At 41.8% G+C, this 24,491-nt stretch overlaps 1 protein-coding gene across 1 annotated transcript in view; it reads right to left on the reverse strand.

Moving 5' to 3' along the window:
* Positions 1-6,921: 6,921 nt before the first annotated feature.
* LOC142949411 (sodium/potassium/calcium exchanger 3-like) overlaps positions 6,922-24,491 on the reverse strand; it is a 41,355-nt gene continuing 23,785 nt past the window's right edge. Inside the window, exons 4-17 of the mRNA XM_076091038.1 lie at positions 20,988-21,062; positions 20,066-20,150; positions 18,650-18,753; positions 17,344-17,418; positions 16,619-16,644; positions 16,425-16,478; positions 16,189-16,322; positions 13,777-13,937; positions 12,111-12,381; positions 11,844-12,010; positions 10,315-10,429; positions 10,041-10,153; positions 9,718-9,783; positions 6,922-8,501 (exon numbers count right to left, since the gene is read on the reverse strand). Coding sequence (XP_075947153.1) covers positions 8,349-8,501; positions 9,718-9,783; positions 10,041-10,153; positions 10,315-10,429; positions 11,844-12,010; positions 12,111-12,381; positions 13,777-13,937; positions 16,189-16,322; positions 16,425-16,478; positions 16,619-16,644; positions 17,344-17,418; positions 18,650-18,753; positions 20,066-20,150; positions 20,988-21,062 — 1,599 coding nt within the window. The 3' untranslated portion in view covers positions 6,922-8,348. The remainder of the gene's footprint in view (positions 8,502-9,717; positions 9,784-10,040; positions 10,154-10,314; positions 10,430-11,843; positions 12,011-12,110; positions 12,382-13,776; positions 13,938-16,188; positions 16,323-16,424; positions 16,479-16,618; positions 16,645-17,343; positions 17,419-18,649; positions 18,754-20,065; positions 20,151-20,987; positions 21,063-24,491) is intronic.

Below are 24,491 nucleotides of genomic sequence, written 5' to 3' on the forward strand. Positions count from 1 at the left end.
TCATCCTCACAGCCGGCCGCTCATTGAGACCAATGTCGATTGTCCAGCTCAGAGGAGTCCGTAAGATGGCCCGTTTTAATTAAATTAAGGTTTGTATTTTAGCAATGTTTCGTTAACGATTTATTGAACGGGGAAGTTGGATTATACTGTATATAGAGATATATATATAAACTGTAAAGGTTTTAGTTTTAATCAGTTTTTCAATCATATATTCAATAATTTATTCATAGTTCTTTTTCTTAATGTAGTTTTTCTAAATTAATCAGTTAATAATTCAATCAGTTGATATGTTAATAACTCATTTCCAATCATTTATAGTTCTTGTAAATAAAATGTATTTATCAATAACTTTTTTACTTCATTCACACATATATATATATATATACATACATATATATATATATATATATATATACATACATGTATATATACATATATATTTATTTCTCAATCTTTCTATTAGAGAAAAGAGCCTGGATACTTGCAATCCTAAGGCAGAGGACAGTTAACAAAAACAACAGCAGCAAAACAAATATCAGCAAACGTGTCTATTAACTTGCAGTAACACTTATTTCATATTTTTTCTATAAGTTGTCGCTTTTTTTGCTTGCAAGGCAGTCACCCAGGGCAAATCACATTGAGAAAATGATGAAAAGAGAAACATTTATCAATAATGTTAACACATGGATGCAAATTTAGAAGATTGACAAGCTTGTCAGCTACAAATGTCACGTAACTTAACCAATGATTTTAACAAACGTGATGTTATAGCTCCCGGTAAGGGAGTAACGTTAGCCTACTGTGGGCTAACGTTACATGCGCTTTGCCTGAGGCATGGCTATGTTAGCTAAGGTTAGCTGCGCATGTATGACAGAATTTAAAATAAATCAGCATCCCTCCATGTCGTTCTTTAAAAAAAGAGACACTAACAACATGAAAACAAAGTGAAGTGCTGCTACATTTAAAATAATTTTGACAAAACAGAGCAGTATAATGTCAATTTACCTCCATGTCACCGTAACCTCCCGTCCGTGTTTAATGGATGCAGATACCGAGAGCCAAGTCAAACCGATCAATAGAAACTCCTGGTTCATTCAGCAGCGTATGCCCCGCCCACTACATCCAAACTCAGCTCAGCTTTTCGTTTTGAAACCAAAGATTTTTCTTTTTTTTTACCAAAAATTCTAGTTTCATAAGCAAAACTAACAAATAAATTATTCTCAGTTTATATATTTTCACTTACAAACTTGATTTTTGATTGCAGTGTGAGAAATTTGCTTTTAAAACATTTTTTTTGTTTGCGTAATAAAGACACAAATATACCTTCATACCGCAAGATTATTTTCTCCAAAATTGTCTAAATCAATTGAGAAAATGATGAAAAGAAAAAACGGTATTAATGTTAACACGGATGCAAACTTAGATGATTGACACATTTTACACAGCAGAATATACTCAAATCCACATCGAAATCATTTACATGGATGTCTTATTGTGGGTTTAAATAAAAGAAAAAGGTGACAGTCACAACTGTCATCTCTGTGACAGCAACAATAACAATTCAGAAGTGTATTATCCTTTCTACTGGTTGTCCTATTAGTAAAGGCTTTATATGTGAGCTAATGTAACTGTAACCTTAAGTACAGGATGGTCAAATGGAGATATTACAAATGGACTAATGTCTTAATTCCAGCTACTGTTGCAGAATATTTGGCCCCGGTGAAGAGGCCGTCATTCTCCCCCTTCAGCTTGATGAACTGAGCCGTTTGCTCCTGGCTCCCTATAATAAAACAAAATGTATAGTTAGTTTTGCTTCACACCACAAAACAAAAGGAGCAAAATACTCAAGTTGAGTTTATCTGTGAAATTAATCTCAACGTTTGTAACGTTGTAACGACTTTGAAAGTGATATTTCAGGTTCACAACCTGTCTACCTGAGCTCCTGTTGGTCCGTTTATGGACATAATATGAAGTATAAATCATCTGTAAAATCATTACTTTCCAAGACCAACTACGGTCACATGTAGGGAGACAAGCTGCCGGTAATGTTAGCTAGCTTGTCAGCTACTAACGTCACGTAACTTAACCGGTCATTTTAACAAACGTGATGTTATAAGGTCCCTTATTTTTTGTTTTAACATTTGTATCGTGATATTCGAGTGAGTTGAAACCCAATACTTAAATTTAAAAGTGAATGCTGCCGCTTCACTCGTCGCCATGTTAAATAAAATAAAATCTTCATCGGTACGCAATGCATCTTGGGATATGGTGGGCCGCGAAGGATCTATCAGTTGTGTCCTCCGAATCTGGGAAACAAAGACTGCATTTGAAGGAGTCTTCGAAATGGGACAGCCTAGTTGCAGCCGCTGTGACACAACCAGTCTGCAAATGCAGCCGCCGAAGAATGCAGTTGCTGGATTGGGACATAGCTACAGCCAGGTGCTGCAGACACGCCCCCTCCGTGAGAATCACTCAGGCACAAATCTGGTGCTACCCTTTCCCCACACAATGTAGATATATTCTCATCTTTTTGAAAATAAATATCTTAAATATTGTGGTTTTCATGTAAGACTATAGCCCAAAGTGCTTTAGTTGTTTTTGAAGCTATTTTAATTAATAAATGGAAAGCAAAGTTATATTTGTCCACGCCCCCTTTTCTTTGGTGATCCGAAAAATGATCCGATCCGTTACTCTAAAACCGCGGTACGATCCGAACCATGAGGTTTGTGATCCGTTGCACCCCTATTTGCTGCAAATAATTTGCCATTGTTGAGCGTCTGCAATATAGTAGCTGGCTAAGTAAATAAATACTCTTCCATGCCAGTAGGTGGCAGTAGGTAGTGCAATAATGACCTTGTTAATTTGAGAGGTAGAATTAAATAATGAGCGGGAGAGGTTGCGGTGACAAGACGAACAGCGATGGAGAAATATTTGAAAAAGAAAAATGCCGACTCTGAACTGGGCCCTGGACAGAATTCTAACCCAGATGAAAAGCCTAGTATAAGTGGTGGTCAAAATAAAGAAAAAACGGTGAGCTCGAGGCAATACAGTGAAAGTTATCTTTCACTCGTTTGGATTTCCTTTCACCGGGGATCGGTATGTATATTTGCTGTATTATGCTACAATGTGTCATTTTGTAACTTTTTTTTGTTGTTTGTGTGCCGCGGGATCTTTTTAATGTAAAAAATGCCATAGAACCATGCGTGTGATCATCGTTACGATCAAAAATGGTGTATAAAGAGTAAAAGCTGTGGGAATGGGAGCAATTTGTTTGGAAAAATCACAGAATATTTTTCATGCTCGCTCCACTCTGACCGAGATGTCCTCACTCTAGCGCTGAACATTCCGTGCAATACACACATAAAATCTGAAACCAACTCAAAATTCTCCTGAAACTTAATCTGTGACTTAATGAAAACTGTGCTAGCTATCAAAATGCCCATTTGGCTCAATAAAGTCCAGCGTTTTGCCACGTTTTAAACTTCAAATAATTTTTCTACGTTAAAGTATGGCTCGTCAATATGGGCCCAAAGTTAAGTGTGTTATTAGCTCTCTTCACACCAAAACCCCATTCAAGTGAATGGAGAAATTTTGCTCAGTTTTTCGAGATTTTCGGGAAACCGGTTGGGCGAATCTCTTGCAGCGGGACGAGAAGCACAGCAAAAATCGCGGCGGAAGAAGGAGAATATTAAGAAGAAGCCCGCAGGATTATAGGCAGTTTTACTGCCTTTGTGCCACAAAGCTACACTGAATTATAAACTAGTGTCACGATTAGGCTTTGCCTCCTGTGTCTCGGTATGTGTGCTTTAGACGTGGCTCTGCCCTGGTCTCCTCCCGGCTCCCTCCTGATTACATTCATTCACCTCACCTGCCCAGTCAACCCAGCTGCTATCCATCTACTCATCACCCAACAGTATATCTACCCCAGTTTCACAGCCACTCGTCTTCAGATAATTGTACAACCTCAGTGGTATGTTGGTTCCATTTCGGCCACACTATTAAGATACTAGTTCAGAGTTTATCCATGACAGAACCGAAAGCCTCGTACCGAACGGTTCAATACAAATACGTGTATTGTTATAAGACTAATATAGAGATATATATATATATATATATATACTGATAAAAAACTGATGTGCAATACTGGCTTTCAACTGAGAAATGTGGATGTGGTTTCTTTGTAAACCTCTAAAATTATGATTTATTATTAATACAATAGAGGATGAAAAATTGTAGTAATCCAAATCCCGTTGAAATCTGGTCTAAACGTGAACGTTCAGTAAACGTCTTCAAATAGCCATTGAAAAAACGTTCACTTTTGAACCAATTTTGAACGTCTTTTCAGCGGTGGCCATTGACATCTTTTAAACGTCTTTTCAACGGAAGGTGGACATCTGTAAATAAAACCAGTATTAAAAAAAGAAATTCACTTTAGCACCAGTTTTGTACGTCTTTTCAACAGTGACCATAGTCGGTTTTTAAACGTCTTTACAAAGGAAAGATGCTCACTTCGATATTACACAGTATAATGCTTTATATTGTTTGTATATTGCTATAAGCCAAACAATGTTTTGATTGTCTTCTTATTTGTACATCACTTTGTTTTACAGCTGGCACGGCAAGTCGTGGCAGCATTTTTATACATGCGTCTTCTCAATGCATTTCTTTTAAAAATTAATATTGTTTGATATCAAAATTGGGCAATACCTTTGATGTTCCTTTGGTGTTGCGTCACAGATCGCTAGCCACAAACCTTAAAGAGGGACTCAACCGATTTTACACATGAAATCTCCAAAAAATTTTCATGTCTGCTTGAGACATAACAGAGCAGTGTGTAGGATTTAGAGGGACTTCTTGGCAGAAATGCAATATAATATCCATAATTATGTTTTTAATATTATATAATTTCCTGAAACTAAGAATTGTTGTTTCTGTTAGAATAAGCCCTTCATATATATATAGAGTGGGTCCTCTTCATGGAGTCTGCCATGTTGCCCAGAACAGACAAACCAAACACGTTCACGTCACCTGAAGGCCACCGTAGTTCTCCCCTCACACTTGGAAGGAGGGGTGAGCGGAGGGTAATAAACAGTTTGTAATCTGCAACCTGTTGCAGACTGCTGTATTGAAAGCGCTATTTAAGTATGGGTTGGCACATGAAATGAGATTACGCTGAAAAGGGATTTCTATGCTGTGGAAAGTCATGTTAAAGCACGCTGTACACAGCCCAGAGGACAATCCTGCAAAATACTTTTTATTATTCATTTACAAATAAAGTGTAAATATAATGAATCATTACATACAAATAATTAAGTGTTCGCGCCCATTGGCAGTTTATTCACGTTCAATATTATAAGTTATGTATTATGTTCATTATTTAGAATATTAGTTACTTTTTTAAATTTAGCTCTCCATAAATTGGAGCCGACACGTTTGAAAACGAGCAACTTTTACTTTGAAGGCCAGCTGTCACAAAATTGTCATTATTAAAGGTGGATAATGGAACAAGCTGACATTTTGGTGCGCAGTGTTGCATTGCACGTTGCATGGAAATTAATTATACCTCGTGCACGGACCGGTTTTCTCGTTTTGCCCCTTTGGATTTAATCCAATAAACAAACTATCAAAACGGACACGGACCCTGTACCTTTAACGTTAACAAGCCTTTAAGGCAGCTACTCCTTCGTCCTCTCATGTTGGACTGAGGACAGACTGGACGCTACCGTGACTCACTGTCGCCTCCAGAGGTACAAGTGGTATTACAAGTCCTCACTCACCAATCTTAACCCGCAGTAGAGGGCGCTAGTGATCCCACAGCTGAGAGCATGGCAGACCCCGCCAGTGCAGGGAAGTTTGCTCTTGTGTTGTTGGCAGCTGACTGAACTACCTCTACACACACCGCTGTACCTCTCCACCACTCAGTGGTTTGTCAACTGATCTATGACATGTTAGCATTAACTCTTTACAAATGATGCCTCATTTTAACACAACTTTAACACAAACACACTGTGATTGTCAGAATATGAGAGGCAAAATATGCTTTAAAAAAATGATAATTTGTACCTTTTAGTGTGAAGAAATAAGAAGTGCATCAATTTCAGGTGTATTAAAAGGTAAATTTGCTGAGGATACTGTATGTGTCTCGCTTTGTTGCTATTTACAACTTGCTGTGAAAATAAGGAATAATCATCAGTCCCGTGACGAGCCCATGAAGACACGGGGCAGTGATTTGTGTATGTAAATCAGTTTATTGCAAGAAGACCACTGGGAACAAGGCCAACATCTTCATCTCTGTGCCCAGAAGTCCTCATCAACAAAAGAATGAGGATTTACAAACAATTCAAAAGACATGAGCATAAAACGACACTGATTAGCTGAACATTAACCGTTGTCGGCCTACATTCTAAATACAGTATAGATCTCAAATATGACTGCTGAGTTATTCCAACATCTGTGTTTCTAATAGCAGGAAGTTGATCTTGGAAATGCATTAAAACTACACACAAAATAATCTGAATTATGAAAGAGGCATGCAAACCGACCGGTATGTATCTCTACGTAGCCTACCTGGAAATATTCCCACACCCCCTTCTACCGAGTGTGTAAATGAGCCACACAGCTCAGCGGCGCTCTCTAGTGGCCGCAGGAGGAGCATCAACACCTACAGAGGAGGCTTTTAATTAAGCAGCGACTCTATTTGATATCAGAATTCTCAATAATAATCCTTCAAGGTAAAAGTGAAAATACATAACTTCCACATTTAGTTTGAACACATGCTGAAACAGAGTGGCAATACTGTTGACAAAGGTGGTGTTATTTTTGGCTCAAAGACAAGCAGGAGGTGTTCAAGCCTCAAATAGACGGGATGGCACAAGAGTTAAAGCACTGTTTTTAAGAAATCACTCTACATCAACCCCCCCCCCCCCCCCCCCCCCCAACATCGTCATCACAACGACACAACCACTGTGTTTAAGAAACCAAGTTCAGTATCCACCACTCTTCATCACTAGTTCAACGCACCGTGATAAACATGGCATTTCTAGTGCGTCTCATTGAATCAGGACCCCCCCCCACACACACACACACAATGTGTTTATACTAATATACAAATGCTGCAACATCTTTCCAAACTATACAAAACTTATAAATTATAAAGTACTAATCTTAAATATAAACAACATCAAGTCAGTTTCCAGTACTTGGATTATATATTAAGGTAGAGTACATTGTACGTTCCAGTAAATACACCGTGCCCGTCCAAAGGGCTGAAACTGCTGGTTAGACATGATCTTTGAATAAATTAATTCATAAATAAATCATGATTATGTCTTCCCAGTAACAGTCGTGTCTTGGCTCCCCCTCGAGACTGTGACACACACACAAGTCCAAATCTAAGATTTTTACTCCTATTCTAAAAATACTTTTGGCTTTAAGAAGTAACAATTATTACACTCAAAACGGATTCTTTATTATGAACATGACATCTACTGTCTAGAGGGAACTTTAAATTCAGTAGTTCTATGTTGAGAGTACCTGTAGAGGCTTTATATAATATTTCTAAAGTGACAGTGCTGGATGTCAGCTCCAGATCCCTTTGCTGTGTGTCTTTTATTCAGTATTATTGTACTTGAGAAGAATGACGCCCACATGTGTTGGGATGTGCCAGTCTATGTGAACAGTGTGTTAAACATCTAGACTCTGTCGGTCAGTGCAAAGCTACAGTTGACTTGTTAGTACGGCATGCTGTGTAGCTGGTGCTGAGCATTGGAGACATCTGGACCAGATCACTACAGTAGAATATATAATAATGTCACCGGATCACTGGGCTCGGCAAGCCTGATGCAGTGGTGCATAAGAGAATCCCATGTATCAACTAATATTATATATAGATTTATATACATATATACACAGAGAATTTTTCATTCAAAATACCTAAATGGTGTGCTTATATCCAAACGTTTTACAAAGAGTAACAAAGAATCCAGCTAAAAATGTTAGTTAGCGCAGGATTTCTCTCTTTCCTCCAGTCAGTAGCAGCGTCTTCACCAGCAGCAGCATAGCTGTTGGAGTCGATACGGTGAAGTTCAGTCCAGACAACCTTTGGGTTCATGAGATGATTGGAAGCCATCTCTGCTGCTGGGACTCTCTCTTCACGCCTCCCAACAAACTAACTACAATTGTGGTGTATTGCACCAAAGATAAATCATACAGAGCTCTATTTTTCTATTTGAAAATAAAAAAAAGGTAGGACTTGTTTTCAAGGCGCAGAGAAACTGGCAGCCAGGTGAGGTTTCCTCCATCAACCGGAGGGAGAAGAAGAAGACGCAGAAGAGGGGCAGGATGGGAGATCAGTGGATGTCTCGGCACATAGGGAGGTTGACGAAGATGAAGACGTTGAACTCGATGAGGATGGAGAAGCACAGAAAGATGGCGTACAGGACAAGGCAGGCCAAGCCCAGTCGCCAGTCCAGAGTCCATTTGTTCAGATGGACGCCGAGAACCTGCAGACGGGAGGGACAGACAGGAGGGACAGTGTCATGGTTTAACACATGACACGCTCTTTGTCCTCCTTCGGAGCTCTTTGTCTCCAGCACTTAATAGGCCCCACCTCCCCCTGAAGCATCCCCCTGCAGAGAGGAAGTGACCATCATGTGATGGGAATCCACATCCGGTTCCAAATGGTCCGATCCATCAGAATTGTGGGCTGGACGATATATGATGTATAGGTCATTTCATATGTCCATAACCATTTGTTTCACAGTGTAGCATGTTTCCTGCTACTGTTTTTAATATTCTCCTGTGTGAACTAGATACTTGACAAATGAAAAGTACTGAGCTCATTTTATTTAGAACTAAGTGAAACAAGAACATGAATAAAGGCCTACGCTATTTTCTTATCTAAACAGAAACCCTGTGTTGACACATGTCTGTGCCCCGGAGTCTGGAGTTTAGGGTGCAGGAGACAAAAGGCACGCGCTGCTAATGAGGCGTTAACCAGAGGTTTGCTGGTCGCTGTCTGACTTTCTCACGAGCGCTCCTGGTTTTGGTCGGGTGGTCTGAGACTGTAAGGCCTTTCTCATTTCCCAGTTCGTACATCCTCGATTCCTTTCCTTGCCTCCTCTCCTTGCGTCTTAGTTCCGCCCACTTGAGATGCGAGCAAAGGAGGTGCGGAAGAGAAGCGAGGAATCAAGACAACAGGCATTTAACGAATGAGACATCGTTGCCTCGTCATTTTAAAGGAGACGTCAGTCAAATATGGCGAGTCCTGCCACGGTTGAGATTATTCCAGAAGTGTGTCACGCCTCTTTTATTTGTTTATCATTTCTCACAGTTGGCAGATATCTAGACATTTCTAGAAGTCCTATCTCAACATGTCGAGTGACTTCATGTGTAGTGATCTCGACTCTGTGCAGAGAAGATTCCATTCTGCCTCTGTGGGGGAGGCGAGTGTCTGATTTGACATAGAATTGCTTGGTTTCTCCCAATGAATCATGATATAATGCCTGTTTTGGTTTACATATCAACCTATTAATGACACTGTTAATAGACATTTGAAAATGACTCATGTGCTTTCAATTAATGTCCTTAGTGTGCATGAATAAATCACTATGTATTCACAAATGAGCAGGACCACCGGAGCAGCATCTTGGCTGTAGCCTCTCAATAAGTAACAAAAAGAGAAGGCTGCTGTTGCAAATGTGTAAAAGTGTTACTCACTGTGACGAATACTGAGGCAAGCAGGAGTCCAACCGAGAATATGAGTCCTTTGCTGTTGAGATGGATCTGAGGAGGTCCAAACACACATTCCATTACACCTAGTACCAATGTCTTTTCTCGTGTGAAGTGCAATCAGCAGGCTAATTAACACACAATGTGTCCTCAGTGTGAGCTGCTAAACTGTGCAGTGCCCCCATGACTATTGTGTGGGTGTGTTTGAGTACAACTCCCTCATTGCACTGAATTTTACAGACTATTGTCCCCGTCCTTCATGCACACGGCTCTGCTGAGTGTGTCCTCTGGCTGAGCGGAGCGGCACTCACGTTGGAGCCGTAGTCGATGCAGAGTGTTTGCAGAGTCCAGGGCAGGCCCAGGCCCACCAGGATGTCAAACACATTACTGCCTATGGAGTTGGAGATGGCCATGTCTCCCAGACCTGAGGCAAGGAGAGCAACACTGTCAAGGTCTGAAGTACAAGTATACGTCGAGAAGAACAACGCCTCTCCTCCTCCTAACAGCATCCGCTTTGTTTTGCTCCAAACAGGGATTGATTTCAACTTCCTGTGTGTGTGTGTGTGTGTGTGTGTGTGTGTGTACCTTGCCGTGCGACTATAACACTAGCCATGCAGTCTGGGACGCTGGTGCCTGCTGCTAGGAAGGTGATGCCCATGATGACGTCTGGAATGCCAAGAGTGAAGCCGATCACAGTCACCTGAAAGCAGACATTGACTCCTCATATGTGGCTCAGCAGTGAAATGACACCTCACATAGCCAGACCTGTCTCCACAGAGCAGTGTCAGCACTCCACAGAGGTTCCTCACAGCATCATTCTGCGATAGGGGAAAACTCTCTGGCTTACTGGCACAGTAGAGTAACTAAAGGAGTAACAATCCTCCTGCTCATGATTACTACGTCTCCTCTGTCACCATGGAGACACTCTGAGTGTAGATCAGCTCTCTCTATGGTGCACTCTGCTTCATAGAAAGAACATATTTTAAAGATGTTCATTAAAGGACTAAGAACAACACCAGTCTCACTGAGGGACTGTATGAAAAACAACTCTCCATACTTATTCATATTTATAGCAGAAAAACCTTCTTCCATATCTTAAAGGAATACAACAGTATTGACTTTGTACAGGATGTTGTGCTTCTATTTATAGCTCAAATTTTAAGAGGAATTATGAAAATGATGACCAACATAATAAAATGGTCATTCCAGTAACAAGATGAATGAACACCTGTCACTACATTACTGAAAGAGGCACTCTGAGGCTCTATACTGAACAATAATATGCTTTTATTCTCTATCTCATCTATTGATCCTGTATGAGCAGCTAGTTGAAGCCCTCTGCATGTGGCCGAACACCTTTCAGATGTGACTATTGAGTCATTTCTCTCAAGCAATCAAAGATCAAGATTTAAAGATCAAATCCTTTTTGTGCAGTCCTCAAACTAACAATAAAATCCTAGTACCTCCCCGTTTTGTGGAGTCAATTCTAGCAACAATTAAAGATCAGAGGTCTCATGACAGAAACATATTCTAACTGCTGGTCCTGTCTTAAGTTTCAAAGACAGGAATATTCAAATCTTCCTACCACAGAGGCAATTCCTAAAGTCATGTCTGTGTCCCATCCCGGCTCAGAGCTCCTGTCTCCTCCTAACTTAAGAGACCTTACTAGACTGTGGGTCTGATTCTACAGTCGCCCTGTCCTGTCCTGTCTGGATCTATGTTTAGGATGCACAGAATGTACCGCAGGCTACTAGAGACGGGCAAACCACCATGTCAACGGCTCTCACTTGTCTCCGGCTAGCTAGCTTGCTATCATTGACACAAAAAGATGGCCGATCAATTTTAGCTGCGAGCATTCTGAGGCACCGATCGAGTCTGTGGAGGAGTAATTATTGTTTAATATTTATGTGTTAGGACAGGCTCTATGCCATCCTAACTTGGGAAATCTAGAAGTGAGGACAGTTCTGTAAAAGATACGTTCCTATGAGATTAGATGGGATTGTTTCCTAAATGCAGTTGGGAAACAGACCAATAATCCTACATGTCACCCAACAGTGAGATGAGAGTTCAGACTTATGTTTCTGTAATGAGGCCTCTGGACGGACTGGACTGACCATCCAGACCATGATGTAAGAGAGGCCAGCGATCCACATGGTGGCGGTGAAGAAGGAGACCATGAACCATCTCTCCCAGCGCCGCTTGGCACAGTTGGGCACGGTGAGGAACAGAAGCAGGGACAGCGGCCACATTGTAAGCCACTTCAGCTTGTTACAGGCCCCAGCTGGAGGGACGGGGACAAAGACATGGTGATGGCCTCAGCTCTATACACAAACACTTATTGTCAGGGATCATTTCATTTCAAAATGTGCTCTGTGCTGTACCTGGAACTTTGAAAGGCACCAGGGGGCCGTTATCGTCATCCTCTCCCTCTCCATCCTCGTCGTTCTCGTTGTTCTCATTATCCTCATTTTCATTCTCCGTCTCGTTCCCAGACTCCAGCCGCTGAAGTCTAAACCTCCCGTTCAGACCCTGCTCAGCTCCGCCCATCCCGTTCTCTAAGGCCCGCCTCCCCTGAGCCTTGGCGGCGGAGTCAGGGTCGCCGTTAGTGATGCGGTTGACTCGAGTCTCAGTGGTGTTGACCAGTCTTTGTCTCTGGGAGTGATTATAGAATATCAGTATAGACAGCATTAGAAGGACAGTGCTATGAATCACTCTAGATAATAATGATAATAATAATAACTTTATTCATATGGCACCTTTAAAAACAGAGTTTACAAAGTGCTTTGACAGACAAAGCAGCAAAAGTGAGGCAATAAAACAACAGAAAGCTCCACAGTGAGGCCCAACAAAGCACGACAATGATGAATAAATTAATAAAATAAAATAATTTAATAAAATCAACAAATAAAAATAAAACCGTAAAGCGACGACATCACATCAAAGCCAGTCTGTAAAAATGTGTTTCAAGAAGTGATTTAAAAGCGATTACTGATTCTGAGAGCCTCATCTCCTCAGGCAGCTCGTTCCAAAGCCGAGGGGTCCTGATGGCAAAGGCACGGTCACCTTTAGTTTTCAGCCTCAACTTTGGAACAGACAGAAGGGCTCCACCCGAGGATCTAAGGCTGCAGGCTGGCTCATAGGGGGTCAACATTTCCTCTATATACTGTATGTTGGGGCCAGGCCCATACAGTGATCAGTAAAATCTTAAAATCAATTCTAAAGTGAACAGGGAGCCAGTGTAGATAGTAGCTCAGTGTTGGAGACATGTCTGCTGCTCTCCACTGTAATGCTTCTAGAGTGCACTCAGCCTGTGCTACAAGGTGAATAGACGTTATTTCTATAGCACCTTAACATTTGGAAAAACTCGACATGAAATCATGTCCCGGTTACTCAAGATAATCCACAGACCTTGTTGTTAGATGTAGGAACTATTTCCTTTCTATTGAACTACACTCTGCTAACCGTATCAAAGTGCAGAAGGACACTCGATGCTGCTAGCTCACCTAGCGCCACCGAGCTAGCTAATGCTTCAGCTCAGCCGAGGAGGACGCCATTAGAATACAACATGTGGCTCTGTCACGAGCACATTAGAGTAAGGCAGACATCTCTGCTCTACACTGATTCAAAGCTCTGAACTGGTCCCTTTAAGCTAGGACCCCAATACTTCCATTAAGACATGTTGCATTGCTGTAGTGTAGCATGAATGCTATTGTGTGAGTCCCAGTTAACTACTCAAGTTTGTTTTCATTCATTTATATCCTAGAAATCAGAAGACAAGCCTCTTCTATTTCTCTGAAGCTGAAGTTGATATTATTTTCTCTTCTTTCAGTCAGTTTGGTTTGGATTAACATCCAGACTGTAGTCTGCTGCAGACAGGTGTCTGAGAGGAAATCACAATTAGTTCCACTCCCTCTCCTGTTGAACCCAGACAGGAATATTTAGACTCTGGGACTCTTTTAAAGTAACGTCAGTTGACCAATCAGCTTGTGTTGAGGGTAGCTTTGCTGCCCTTTAACTCTTCCCAGAGTGTGTGTGGTGGACATGTACCTCATTGATAAGCATGCGAGAGGCCATGGTGAGGCGGGTTCTGGGGGAGAAATGACTGGTGATCATGATCCTCATGCCGGCCTCGCAGAAGGACAGCTGGTGGGGGTACGCATACAGCAGCTCATCCACCATCAGCACGGACGGCTTACAGTGGAAGGTAGCTGGAGAGAAATAACACACACACACACACACACACACACACACACACACACACACACACACACACACACACACACACCATCAGGACTCCATAGAGAGCACACATGATGTGTTGTACACTACTTGACATTTCCAGTTGCAGCGCAATGCTGACAAACAGATGTCACATGTAGGAATGCCATGTTGGTCATGGAGCTCTCTCTCCCTCTCCTCTTCTCTCCCTTGATGCAATGTTGTTGCTAACACATGCAAAACTGTTTCATAAAATACAACAGTGTAAACAGTGTAAAATACAAGCTGGCAGTAAATTGGTTGAAATTCTGAATATTTGGTAGAGACTGAGGTTCTAAGATTACAAATGGTTTGCCACAAGGTTTCATTTCAGGCCCATTGTTCTTTGTATATATTTGTGATGTGTGCATCAGTAGACAATAGCAAAGCACATTTTTATGCAGATGATACCATTCTTTATGCAAATGCTGCATCTGTGGAGCAAGCTGTGTCAAATCTTCAATGTGCATCTGACTGTGTGCAGAATTGCATCAAATTGGTTCTAAATGACTCGCATACATGCTATTTACAAGGTCAAGGAAGTATTGAACGTGTACATAAACTGACTGCAGAGCTGATTGTTTACTTCTTAATCCAGCACAATTAGACATCAGCCAAAAAATAAATGAGAGAGCAATTTCTTTTTAATATATTGTCTTATTATTAAAAGAAAGAAAATGTTTTTTTTGCACCGTCTTCTCTAAACGTATTAGTGGGCGGGCCTGTGTACTGCTTTGATTGACAGCTGGGGCTGCTGAATCCAGTTTACAAGCTAATTAGCATCTGAAGTGACGGATCATGCAGGCAGGTTCTTCAGCTGGACCGGCCCAGTAGCTATCCCGCCGACAGAAGATGTCTCCTAACAGACTGGAGCACAGGAGCGTCTCATGTAACCCTGACCCTCATGCAGAACCAGCCCGCAACTTCAGTTCATCCAGAGTTCCACGTTTGATGTGACATCAGCTTTTAAAAGGCCTGAAATATAAAAGATCCAGCGTCACTGTGAGCTCCACAGTCTGTTAACCAACACTGTCACCAGTACCAGGACCTTATTACTGCGTATCAATACATAACACAACAACAGCGATACTGATATGGGCCATTCAGTAAATGTATATATCTATTATCTTTGTATTAGTAAAGCAATGTTTAAGTCAAGGATGTTGCCCTACATGTAACATAATGATATCACAGTGAGGCATACAGCTGATTCATTAATCACTAGTATATAATCCGTACTCGGAATACGCCGACACCCAAAGCCCATCGCTATCGACATCAGGACGGAAAACTTCGGATAGCTGCATCCCTAAGCAATAGTAGGCTCATGTGATCATTTCCCCCCAAAGCCATAGACCATCTGCCAACCGTGATCATATCCTACAAAAGTCCTGTCAGAGAGGCCAGCACGAAGACAGAAACGTAAGAGGTTATCTCTGCAAAGATCTGAAGAGCCAATAGTCCGGGTCCCTGCTGGTTTCTGTGGGACGCTGCCCAATCCCGACTCATCCGGCCTCGTCTCTGGGGCAGCGCTCGGAAAAATCAAATGCAGAACAAGCTGACGGAGCAAGCTCCGCTGAAGCAAGTCGGAGGCTAGAAGGACGAGCACAGGCCTGAGCCAGCATCTTGTGCTGCTCTCCTCTGATGCTATACTTTAGCTTTGAGGCCAGAGACACAGAAAATACAAACACGAGAGCAATCAGTGGAAGTGCCGGGTGGCAAAAACAGTCCCTCCTTTAACAGTGGAGGACCTATTGGATTTTCCTGATCCTTCTAGTGGCCAAACAGACTGATGCAGACCGTAAATAAAACCATGGCGTAGCCAAAGGCATCTCTGGTAGGGAATCACGAGGAGGATTTACAGGCAGACAAATCCATCTGCACGGTTAGCAGAACCACATGCAGGTGAATCCTCATGGCTCCGGTGTTACTGAGGGGCAGGTGGTCATTTTACTCAAGTGAATTTTGACTCATCTACACACTCTCAGAGCGAGACTCAGAGTTAGTTTAGGAGAGACACCGGCTCGGCAGCACGCTGAGGATCTATGCTGTCAATCATCCTCAGACAAGCAGACAGAACGCAGTCCACAAAGTCATCCTTACTGTCTTATCCCGGAGCTGAACACAAATAGATGCCTTTATATTTCTGTAAATGTCAGAGCGCGGAGAGGATCGGCTCAGAAGCGGAGCAGATGGGGCTACCTTTCGTGAGCAGGACTGCAGTAGCGTCACACGTGACGTTATCCTCCAGATCAGTGCTGCCTGTCAGCCCGTTGGACAGATTCACAGAGCTCCTGTTTCGACGGTCAAAGTAGCGATGTGCCCTGTTGTTGAACCTGGCAATGACAAACGATGAAGACGAGGCCACAACGTTTAACAACTGAAGGCAGCTAATCAGTCAACTGAAGGCCTCAGCCGTTCCTGATGATGACACTCACTTCATGATGAGGATGTAGACTGCATACATGAGAATCAGGACAAGAGACTCCCACCTGCACACAGACACAAGGTCAGCAACATGTTTAGTCATTCACCATATGTATGTGTGTGTATATATACACACACACACACACACACACACACACACACACATACACATAGGGAGAAGGAGAGAGATAATATGATTACTCACCAGCACACCTTCTCATCGTAGATGAACTAAAGAGGCAAGAGGACAAAGAGGACACAAAAGGACATTAGGTGGAGGCAGTGAAGCATCAACTCCACCAGAGGACGTGACCAATCCAGAGCTCAGACAGACGGGATTCATTGGGTTTTATTTTGAAAGCACTCATGAGGTTTGCTCTGTGACATCCTGAAGTCATGGATCACACTGTGACTCACTGCCACAGATCACCATGGTGACATATGAAGGAACACAGAAGCCAATCAGATTTGACAAAAAGAAAGCTGCATTTTACTCGAGTAAAAGTACCCAAGTGTTGTCAGCAGAATACACATGAAGTATCAAATGTAAACGTTTTCGTTTTGCAAAGTGAACCATGTCATTATATGTGTGACATTGTTGGATTGTCTTTGTGAGTTACACTGTGGGACACCATGTGGTGTTTCTTTAGTTTGCGCACTGAGCTCATTGAGTGGACGTGATTTGTCTCTTGTCTTGTGTGAACACAGTGCATACTGAAAAACCAGACACAGCTTCATTCTCATGATTCTCCATACAGACTACGTTTATACAAGCAGACACACTCTGCACACAAGTCCACATTAACAGTTGATGAAAGGCATGCTGGGTATTCAAACCATAAACAGGCCTTTAATGCTTCATAGTAAGTATTTCTGCAGTCGGCACAATCTGAATCCTGTTCTGTTGCATGTGAGTGTCTAAGCTCTTACCACAATGAGGGCCGTGATAGAAAAGGTGTAAAAGGTAGAATCTCGGAGTAGAGCCCAGTGAGAGAGCTTCACTGCCTGCAAGGAAGAAAGAGATATGAATATATATATATATATATATATATATATACAGTATATTCAGCTTTAATTCAAACACTTCAATAGCAACACTTATCCTCGCTGGAGTTCATGCAGCTCTGTGACACAGAAACGCCTCTGATATCATTACCATGCTGATGTAAACACAGGAATCACAAGTTACCATCCTACAAAGACACAATGCAGGAGCCCACGGCGCAATGAATCACGCTGTAACACTCTCCCACACAGCGCTCACACGTAAGTGGAGGGTCAGAGGTCACATCTTCAATGAGCCACTCCCAGCTGTGGAATGGTTTGCCGCTGCGAGGCGGAGCAACGTTTAGAGCATAACAGAGATTTGAAAATGTTTGCTTGTACTCTGTTTCCCTGAACCATCCTGCTTTGTAGAGGGAACCTGCTACGATCAGCCAGCTAATGGTAACAAACATAGGTGAGGCCCCGTTCCACCTCTCATTATCTCCCTGTGATTACGTAATGCAACTGTGCAACACTGTTTGAGGTCCAGTGCGTACACTCTTCGGAGCAGAGAGCTTATCCTTGCACTCCGCTCATTTCCATGTCCCCGGCACGTCCGATAGCATCAGAGAGAGGCTGCGCTGCGTTACGTTATCTCTGTATCTCGCACAACACACCGCGTTGAGGATGCAAAGCAGAAAAGAAGGATACAAACGACAGACGGATGGGATATTGTTCACGTGGCTGGTCAAGCCCGTCGAGCACAGAGGGGAATATAAGAAGAGATCATCAAATGAAAAGTTTCCAACGAGTATTCAGGACATTTTAATCCTAAACTTTGTTCTTTGAGAAAGTCACATGAAATATAAGACAAATCTGACTCACACCCATGAAAACAAGAAACAAGCAAAAGGTTGAAAACAGCATGAAATGTATGAATAAAATCTACATTATGGGGTTTACACATGGAGCAGATTTCCTCTGAAGATGTATTTTGGTGCAGTCGGGCTCATGGACTCATACATGCATAAATCAACACTGAGTGTGTGTGTGTGTGTGTGTGTGTGTGTGTGTGTGTGTGTGTGTCCTGCTTCCTTCTGCAGAAACATATACACGAGTACTTTCTCCCACTTTGTGTGTATGTGTCTGAATATTTAAAGGTGACATTAGACAGTTGGTTGCTCTGTGTGAAATGCCACCAGGTCAGTGTGAGGATCAGCTGCTGCAGTGTGCCGCTGCTGTGACATCATACCTGGCCGGCGAAGAAGCCACACACACCGATGATGCAGAGGATGTTGAAGACAGCTGAACCCACGATGGTCCCAACACCCACGTCACCTTTGGTTATGAACACCCCTGAGGAGAGAATGAGCCAACACACACACACACACACACACACACACACACACACACACACACACACACACACACACACACACACACACACACACACACACACACACACACACACACACACACACACACACACACACACCATCAGGACTCCATAGAGAGCACACATGATGTGTTGTACACTACTTGACATTTCCAGTTGCAGCGCAATGCTGACAAACAGATGTCACATGTAGGAATGCCATGTTGGTCATGGAGCTCTCTCTCCCTCTCCTCTTCTCTCCCTTGATGCAATGTTGTTGCTAACACATGCAAAACTGTTTCATAAAATACAACAGTGTAAACAGTGTAAAATACAAGCTGGCAGTAAATTGGTTGAAATTCTGAATATTTGGTAGAGACTGAGGTTCTAAGATTACAAATGGTTTGCCACAAGGTTTCATTTCAGGCCCATTGTTCTTTGTATATATTTGTGATGTGTGCATCAGTAGACAATAGCAAAGCACATTTTTATGCAGATGATACCATTCTTTATGCAAATGCTGCATCTGTGGAGCAAGCTGTGTCAAATCTTCAATGTGCATCTGACTGTGTGCAGAATTGCATCAAATTGGTTCTAAATGACTCGCATACATGCTATTTACAAGGTCAAGGAAGTATTGAACGTGTCACAGATTACTAATATCTGGGCATTTGGCTAGATGAGAAGCTCTCATTCAAAACACATGTGCTTGAGCTCATAAAGAAGTCCTAGATTAGGGTGGTCTAATGTATTTGCACTACACTGAAACTACTCGACACCGTCAACCACAGCTCTCTACGCTTTAGAGCTCACTGCTGTGAACTACAGCACAATGGAGAATGGACACTACCTACTTATAGGGCATTGCTAGGCAAGTTAGCACTCTTCCTCACTTCTCTTTTCAAATTCAAATCCATTTGTCATCACACACACTCACAGGAATGTGAATCCCTCCTCAGATCAATAATGAGGTTGGTAAAATAGCTTTTAGTTTTTTCATATTAGAAGAGATATGGAAATTAGACGTATGTGTTGATCGCTTTAAGTGAATGCTTAAGTGAATCTCAACATTTTATTGTTTGTATTGTTGTTATTGTTGTATATTCTTCTGGCCTGTATGAGCTTTCCTGAACAAACAATGGAGGATGAAGGACATCAGAGCAACTTTTTTAAAGAGAGGCTCAATGGTTAATGTGATTCTGGTGGGATTCAGTGTCCCTAAAACCATGTATGCAGCTCCAGTGTTGTTGCATGTGTTTCAGTTAGAACGGCGGAGGTCACTGTGGTGAATACCTATGATGGATGTGAAGAGCTCAGGAGCCGAGCTGCCAGCGGCCATGAAGGTAGCACCTGCTACGTCCTCGCTGAGTTGGAGACGCTGCAAGCGACAAAAAAAAACAACAACCTGGTATTTTAACATGAAACAACAGCTGCGATTAGAAATGCCTAACCTCTAACCTCTAACCTCTAACCCTGAGCCTGAGCCTGATCATACTGATCTACTGAAGCTTGCGTATGTCCCACTGTGTGAACCTGGGATTTCATCATTCAATGTCAAAACCTGACGGTGAGTGAGTCGGGAAGAAGGAAACTGGATTTGGCCATTAAAAAATATTTCAATTTTTTTTTTTTTTTCAACTTGGGGAGTCAGCAACACCTTGTTTATGAAGACATAAACATGAATATATTTAGATACACAACATACATATCAACAGTATTCAGTTACTTGAACGCCTGGGAGAAAATAAAAAAATGGTGATAAGAGTACACGTATGATTTGTGACTGATGTCATGTGTCTGTATTTTCTCATGTTTGATACAAAGCGGTATATTATCGTCATGACTCGCACTCACACGGCCCTGATGAAGTAGATTAGCTGAGTTCTGGACTGTTGATCTATTTAAGGGATAGTTGTGATGTTGTGAGCTTTGGAAATATATCTAATATATAAATATACTTTCCACTTAAACTGATATTGATTCTTTGTGGTGTCTAAAATACGTCCACAGCAGAACACTGCTTTGTTCCATCTGCTGTAGTGAAACACTGACCATGAAGAATCTCAACCCAGCACACTTCAACACATCACTACTTTCCCTTTATCAACTAATAACTACAAACTTTTTCGTGGCTTATTCGGTCTTTAATATTTAATGTTATGAATACATATTTAAGATCAAGTGTATAGGACCTTTTAAAACCTCACATTCATACCTCACACAACTTGTCCAGCGAGGGGACGAAGTAGTCATCACAGACGAGGGCCAGGGCACAGAACATGTAGATGGTCTGTAGAGAGAGAGAGAGAGAGAGATATTACAGGGATCTGTGAAGCATGAACATGTGGCCTGCTGTCATTTAAACACATGATAAGTCCACCCGTACACAATACAAGTACATTGATATTTGTAATTGGGCAAGAACAAGTGATGCTGGTTACCACCTCCCATGTCTTATATTGCTGTTTAGTCTCCTCCTCTGAATGTCTGTGTACCCTGGATGAAAGCTCTAACTGCTACATTAAAGTTTGATGTCAATTACCATGAAACATGAAGACAGGGATTCAAGTTATTTAAAGCTAAAGATACAAAGATCTGATCCCATGCAAATGCAATCAGACATATAAAGACATCATGAATAACATAACTGTGAGACCACACTATTTACATTTTTAAATAGCGAAGTTAGTTTTCTCATTTAAACATGCTGGCATTACAAAAGGATGATGATGGCTTTTTCTTATTGCGCGACTGAAATAAACTGCAAAAAGCAACGTGACTTGTTACCTGGAATGACACTGTGGGACCAAGTGAAAGAACATGTGACACAAAATGATATTATAAAGCCATATTGCTTTCTTTTTCATTTTATACAACCGTTGGAAGTGTTCAGGTGAAGGTTTAGTTTTCCCTTTATACATCTGAATGTTAGAGCCTATCAGCAATGGGTTAGTTGGTGTTTAAAGGGACAGTAGTAATGTGTTGAAGTGTGGTTGTATGAGGGTTTTCTCTAAAGTGTTTTACAACAGTAGATGGAGTTTGTTGGAACAGACAGGAGTACCAGCACAGGAGCAAATCAATGTACTGCTGCGGACATATTTCAGACACTAATAGAATGAATATGTACGCTATATTTAGAATATTGTTACTGCTTCACCTTGCTGTCAGACAGCCCTTTGTGACAGGGAACTGAAGCCCTTATATCCATCTACTTTGGTGTTTTAGGGAGTTGGTTCAGGTCGCACACACTAACTAACCGATGGAGGCAGCAGTAGACCAGCAGCTCCTGTGTACTGTGAGGTGAAATGACTGTTTTTGTCAAAGGAGTCTGGTGACTTCAGTATGTTGGCATTTTGGCTAAAACAGGTTTCGATGCTGCCGCCGTCCCCAGCAGTACATTGCTTTGCTCCGGAGCTGGTACTCCAGTCCGTTTCTCTAAACTCCATCTGCTGTAGTACAACACTATGAGAACCTCTCACAACCACACTTTTAAACATCACTACTGTCCCTTTAAGAAGTTGTCTTGTGTTGCTTTACAGCTCTCGTCTGCAGCATGAACATTGGATTTGTATTTTTATACATTTCCTGAAACTTCCAAAAAATAAGTAATAAACAGTTTGGAAGTATAAATGAAGAGTAGAAAGCTCAGTTAGCTTGTCCTGATACATGCTGTGTATTATACATACAACAGTGTTCAATTACCTTTCAAATTCTTACCACTACAAAGTGTGTCAGGATTCACTAAGACTGTAAATACTCTACTGAAAGCTTATTAATGTGTTCTTTCCCTGGTGTATTATGCAGAGAAGCAGAGACAGACTGGAGATGGAAGACAGACAGCGATGATCAAGAGACAAAGGCAGGTAGTGACGACAGACTGACGGGGAATGTGTGAACAAAGGAAATGCATGAATATCTTCACACTTTGTAATAATGAAGCCTTTAAAAAGGAATGACACAGAGTCATTGTTCCTTCTTCCTCTTGAGTCACATCTTACTTTGCACCCGGAGCTTCTGTTTCCTGAGAGTGAGCTGAGCTGCACAATAATGAGCCACACACTTTGTGGTCTTTGTGTGTGTGTGTGTGAAGAAGGGCAGTGCCTTTTGTACAAGGTCATCACTCACTGAGATAAAGATTTGTTAATTCAGGGCAAGCAAAAGGTCAAAGGTCCCAGGTAACCCTGATAACTGGGTTTGATCTTGATTCAGATTGGAGGTGGATATGGAGTGAAATATGTGTGCAACATATATGTAAATGAGTGTGCATGTTTAATGTTGCATGCAGACACCGAAGGCCTTAAATCTGGAGTTGTGGTTTTTGAGAGCAGAACTTTTCTTAGAAGTGATGATGCCGGCTGAGTTGGAGGGGCTCGGCAGTACAGCTGTCAAAGAAACAGCAGCTGGAATATTAAAATTCAGCTGGAACCCAAAGTGTTATTATTCACTTTTCTGTCTTCAAGCTAAATCAAATACCAGTGTTGGGACTTCACTATGAGAGAGTGTGAGACCTACATGTAAAAAATAAAAGCCTAAACTGGTTTAAGTGCAACAAACTAATACAATACAATAAGTGCTGAGTGGAAGGCTCAGGGTAGTACTTCTTGAAGAGGTGAGTTTTCAGCCTGCGCTGAAAGATGGCCAGCGACTCTACTGTCCTGACTTTGGCTTTGTCCCACTTTGTACTGAGCAGCCAGAACACATAGTATAAGTATTATTATCAGACTAGACAGCATCAAGGCCGATCTTCAGATTGCATATTTTTACTGAATATAGGCCGATAGCGATTGTCAGAAAAACTTCTTTCCACACTGAGATGGTTAAACTGTGTAATTAATCAGCCAGTCACATGACTCCCTGGTATTTTATAACCAAAATGCTCCCTCACTGCTGATTTAAGGCCCTTTTTGGAAGATATTAGGCTGGAGTGTTGGTTCCCTCTGAAATGTTTGGTGAGTAGCACGACTCTCTCAAACACACAAAACAAACCAGAGCGCACACACACGTGTTACGTGGCCTGTATATTGTCCACAGGAGATTTCAGCACAGACACAAACCAGGAATCAGGACACCGTAGATATCGTAGCTTCTTTAATTGTCACGGTTATGAAACCGAGACTTACGTAATCCCGACATCCCTAATTGAATTATTAATAGTTTGTATGATAAAAGATTGTGTATCGATACATTATTAACAAGCAAGGTCGAGGAGACTGCTCTCATTTAGCTTTTGCTCTGGTTCACTTCCTACAACGTTCCAAACCTTGTTGAGGTCGTTTCTATACGTACATGGATATATTCATGTCACAGTGGACGATGGCCCATTCTCATTTTAAAAACGTAAACGCTGTTCTCTTCACAAAGCCAAGTACAGCAACACCTGCTGTTAAATGACACAGAGTACATTACTTTAAAGTTTAGACATCCCAGGAAAATAGTTTGTGATGATATAATGTACTTTGGGGTTTTTGTTATTAAGCATTAAGCATCCCAGAAAAGGTTACTTTCATTTGCCCCTCTGCTGCTGGAAAAGGCTAATTCAGAGGGTGGCCTCGCTGTAAGCAGTGACATTGCCTATAATGTCACTGCTTACACACACCTTCTCCTTAACTCCCTCCCAGTTCTTTTTCTGAAAATCCTCAGAGCCTAAAAACACACCAAACACCTTTAAACCTCCTTTTCCCCACTGAAGACCTCCAGGCAGGCGAGGCACTGTCTGATG

This window comes from Anarhichas minor, unplaced genomic scaffold (genome assembly GCF_050575085.1).
Source record: "Anarhichas minor isolate MPS153535 unplaced genomic scaffold, ASM5057508v1 ptg000014l, whole genome shotgun sequence".
In the NCBI taxonomy this organism is placed as follows: domain Eukaryota; kingdom Metazoa; phylum Chordata; class Actinopteri; order Perciformes; family Anarhichadidae; genus Anarhichas; species Anarhichas minor.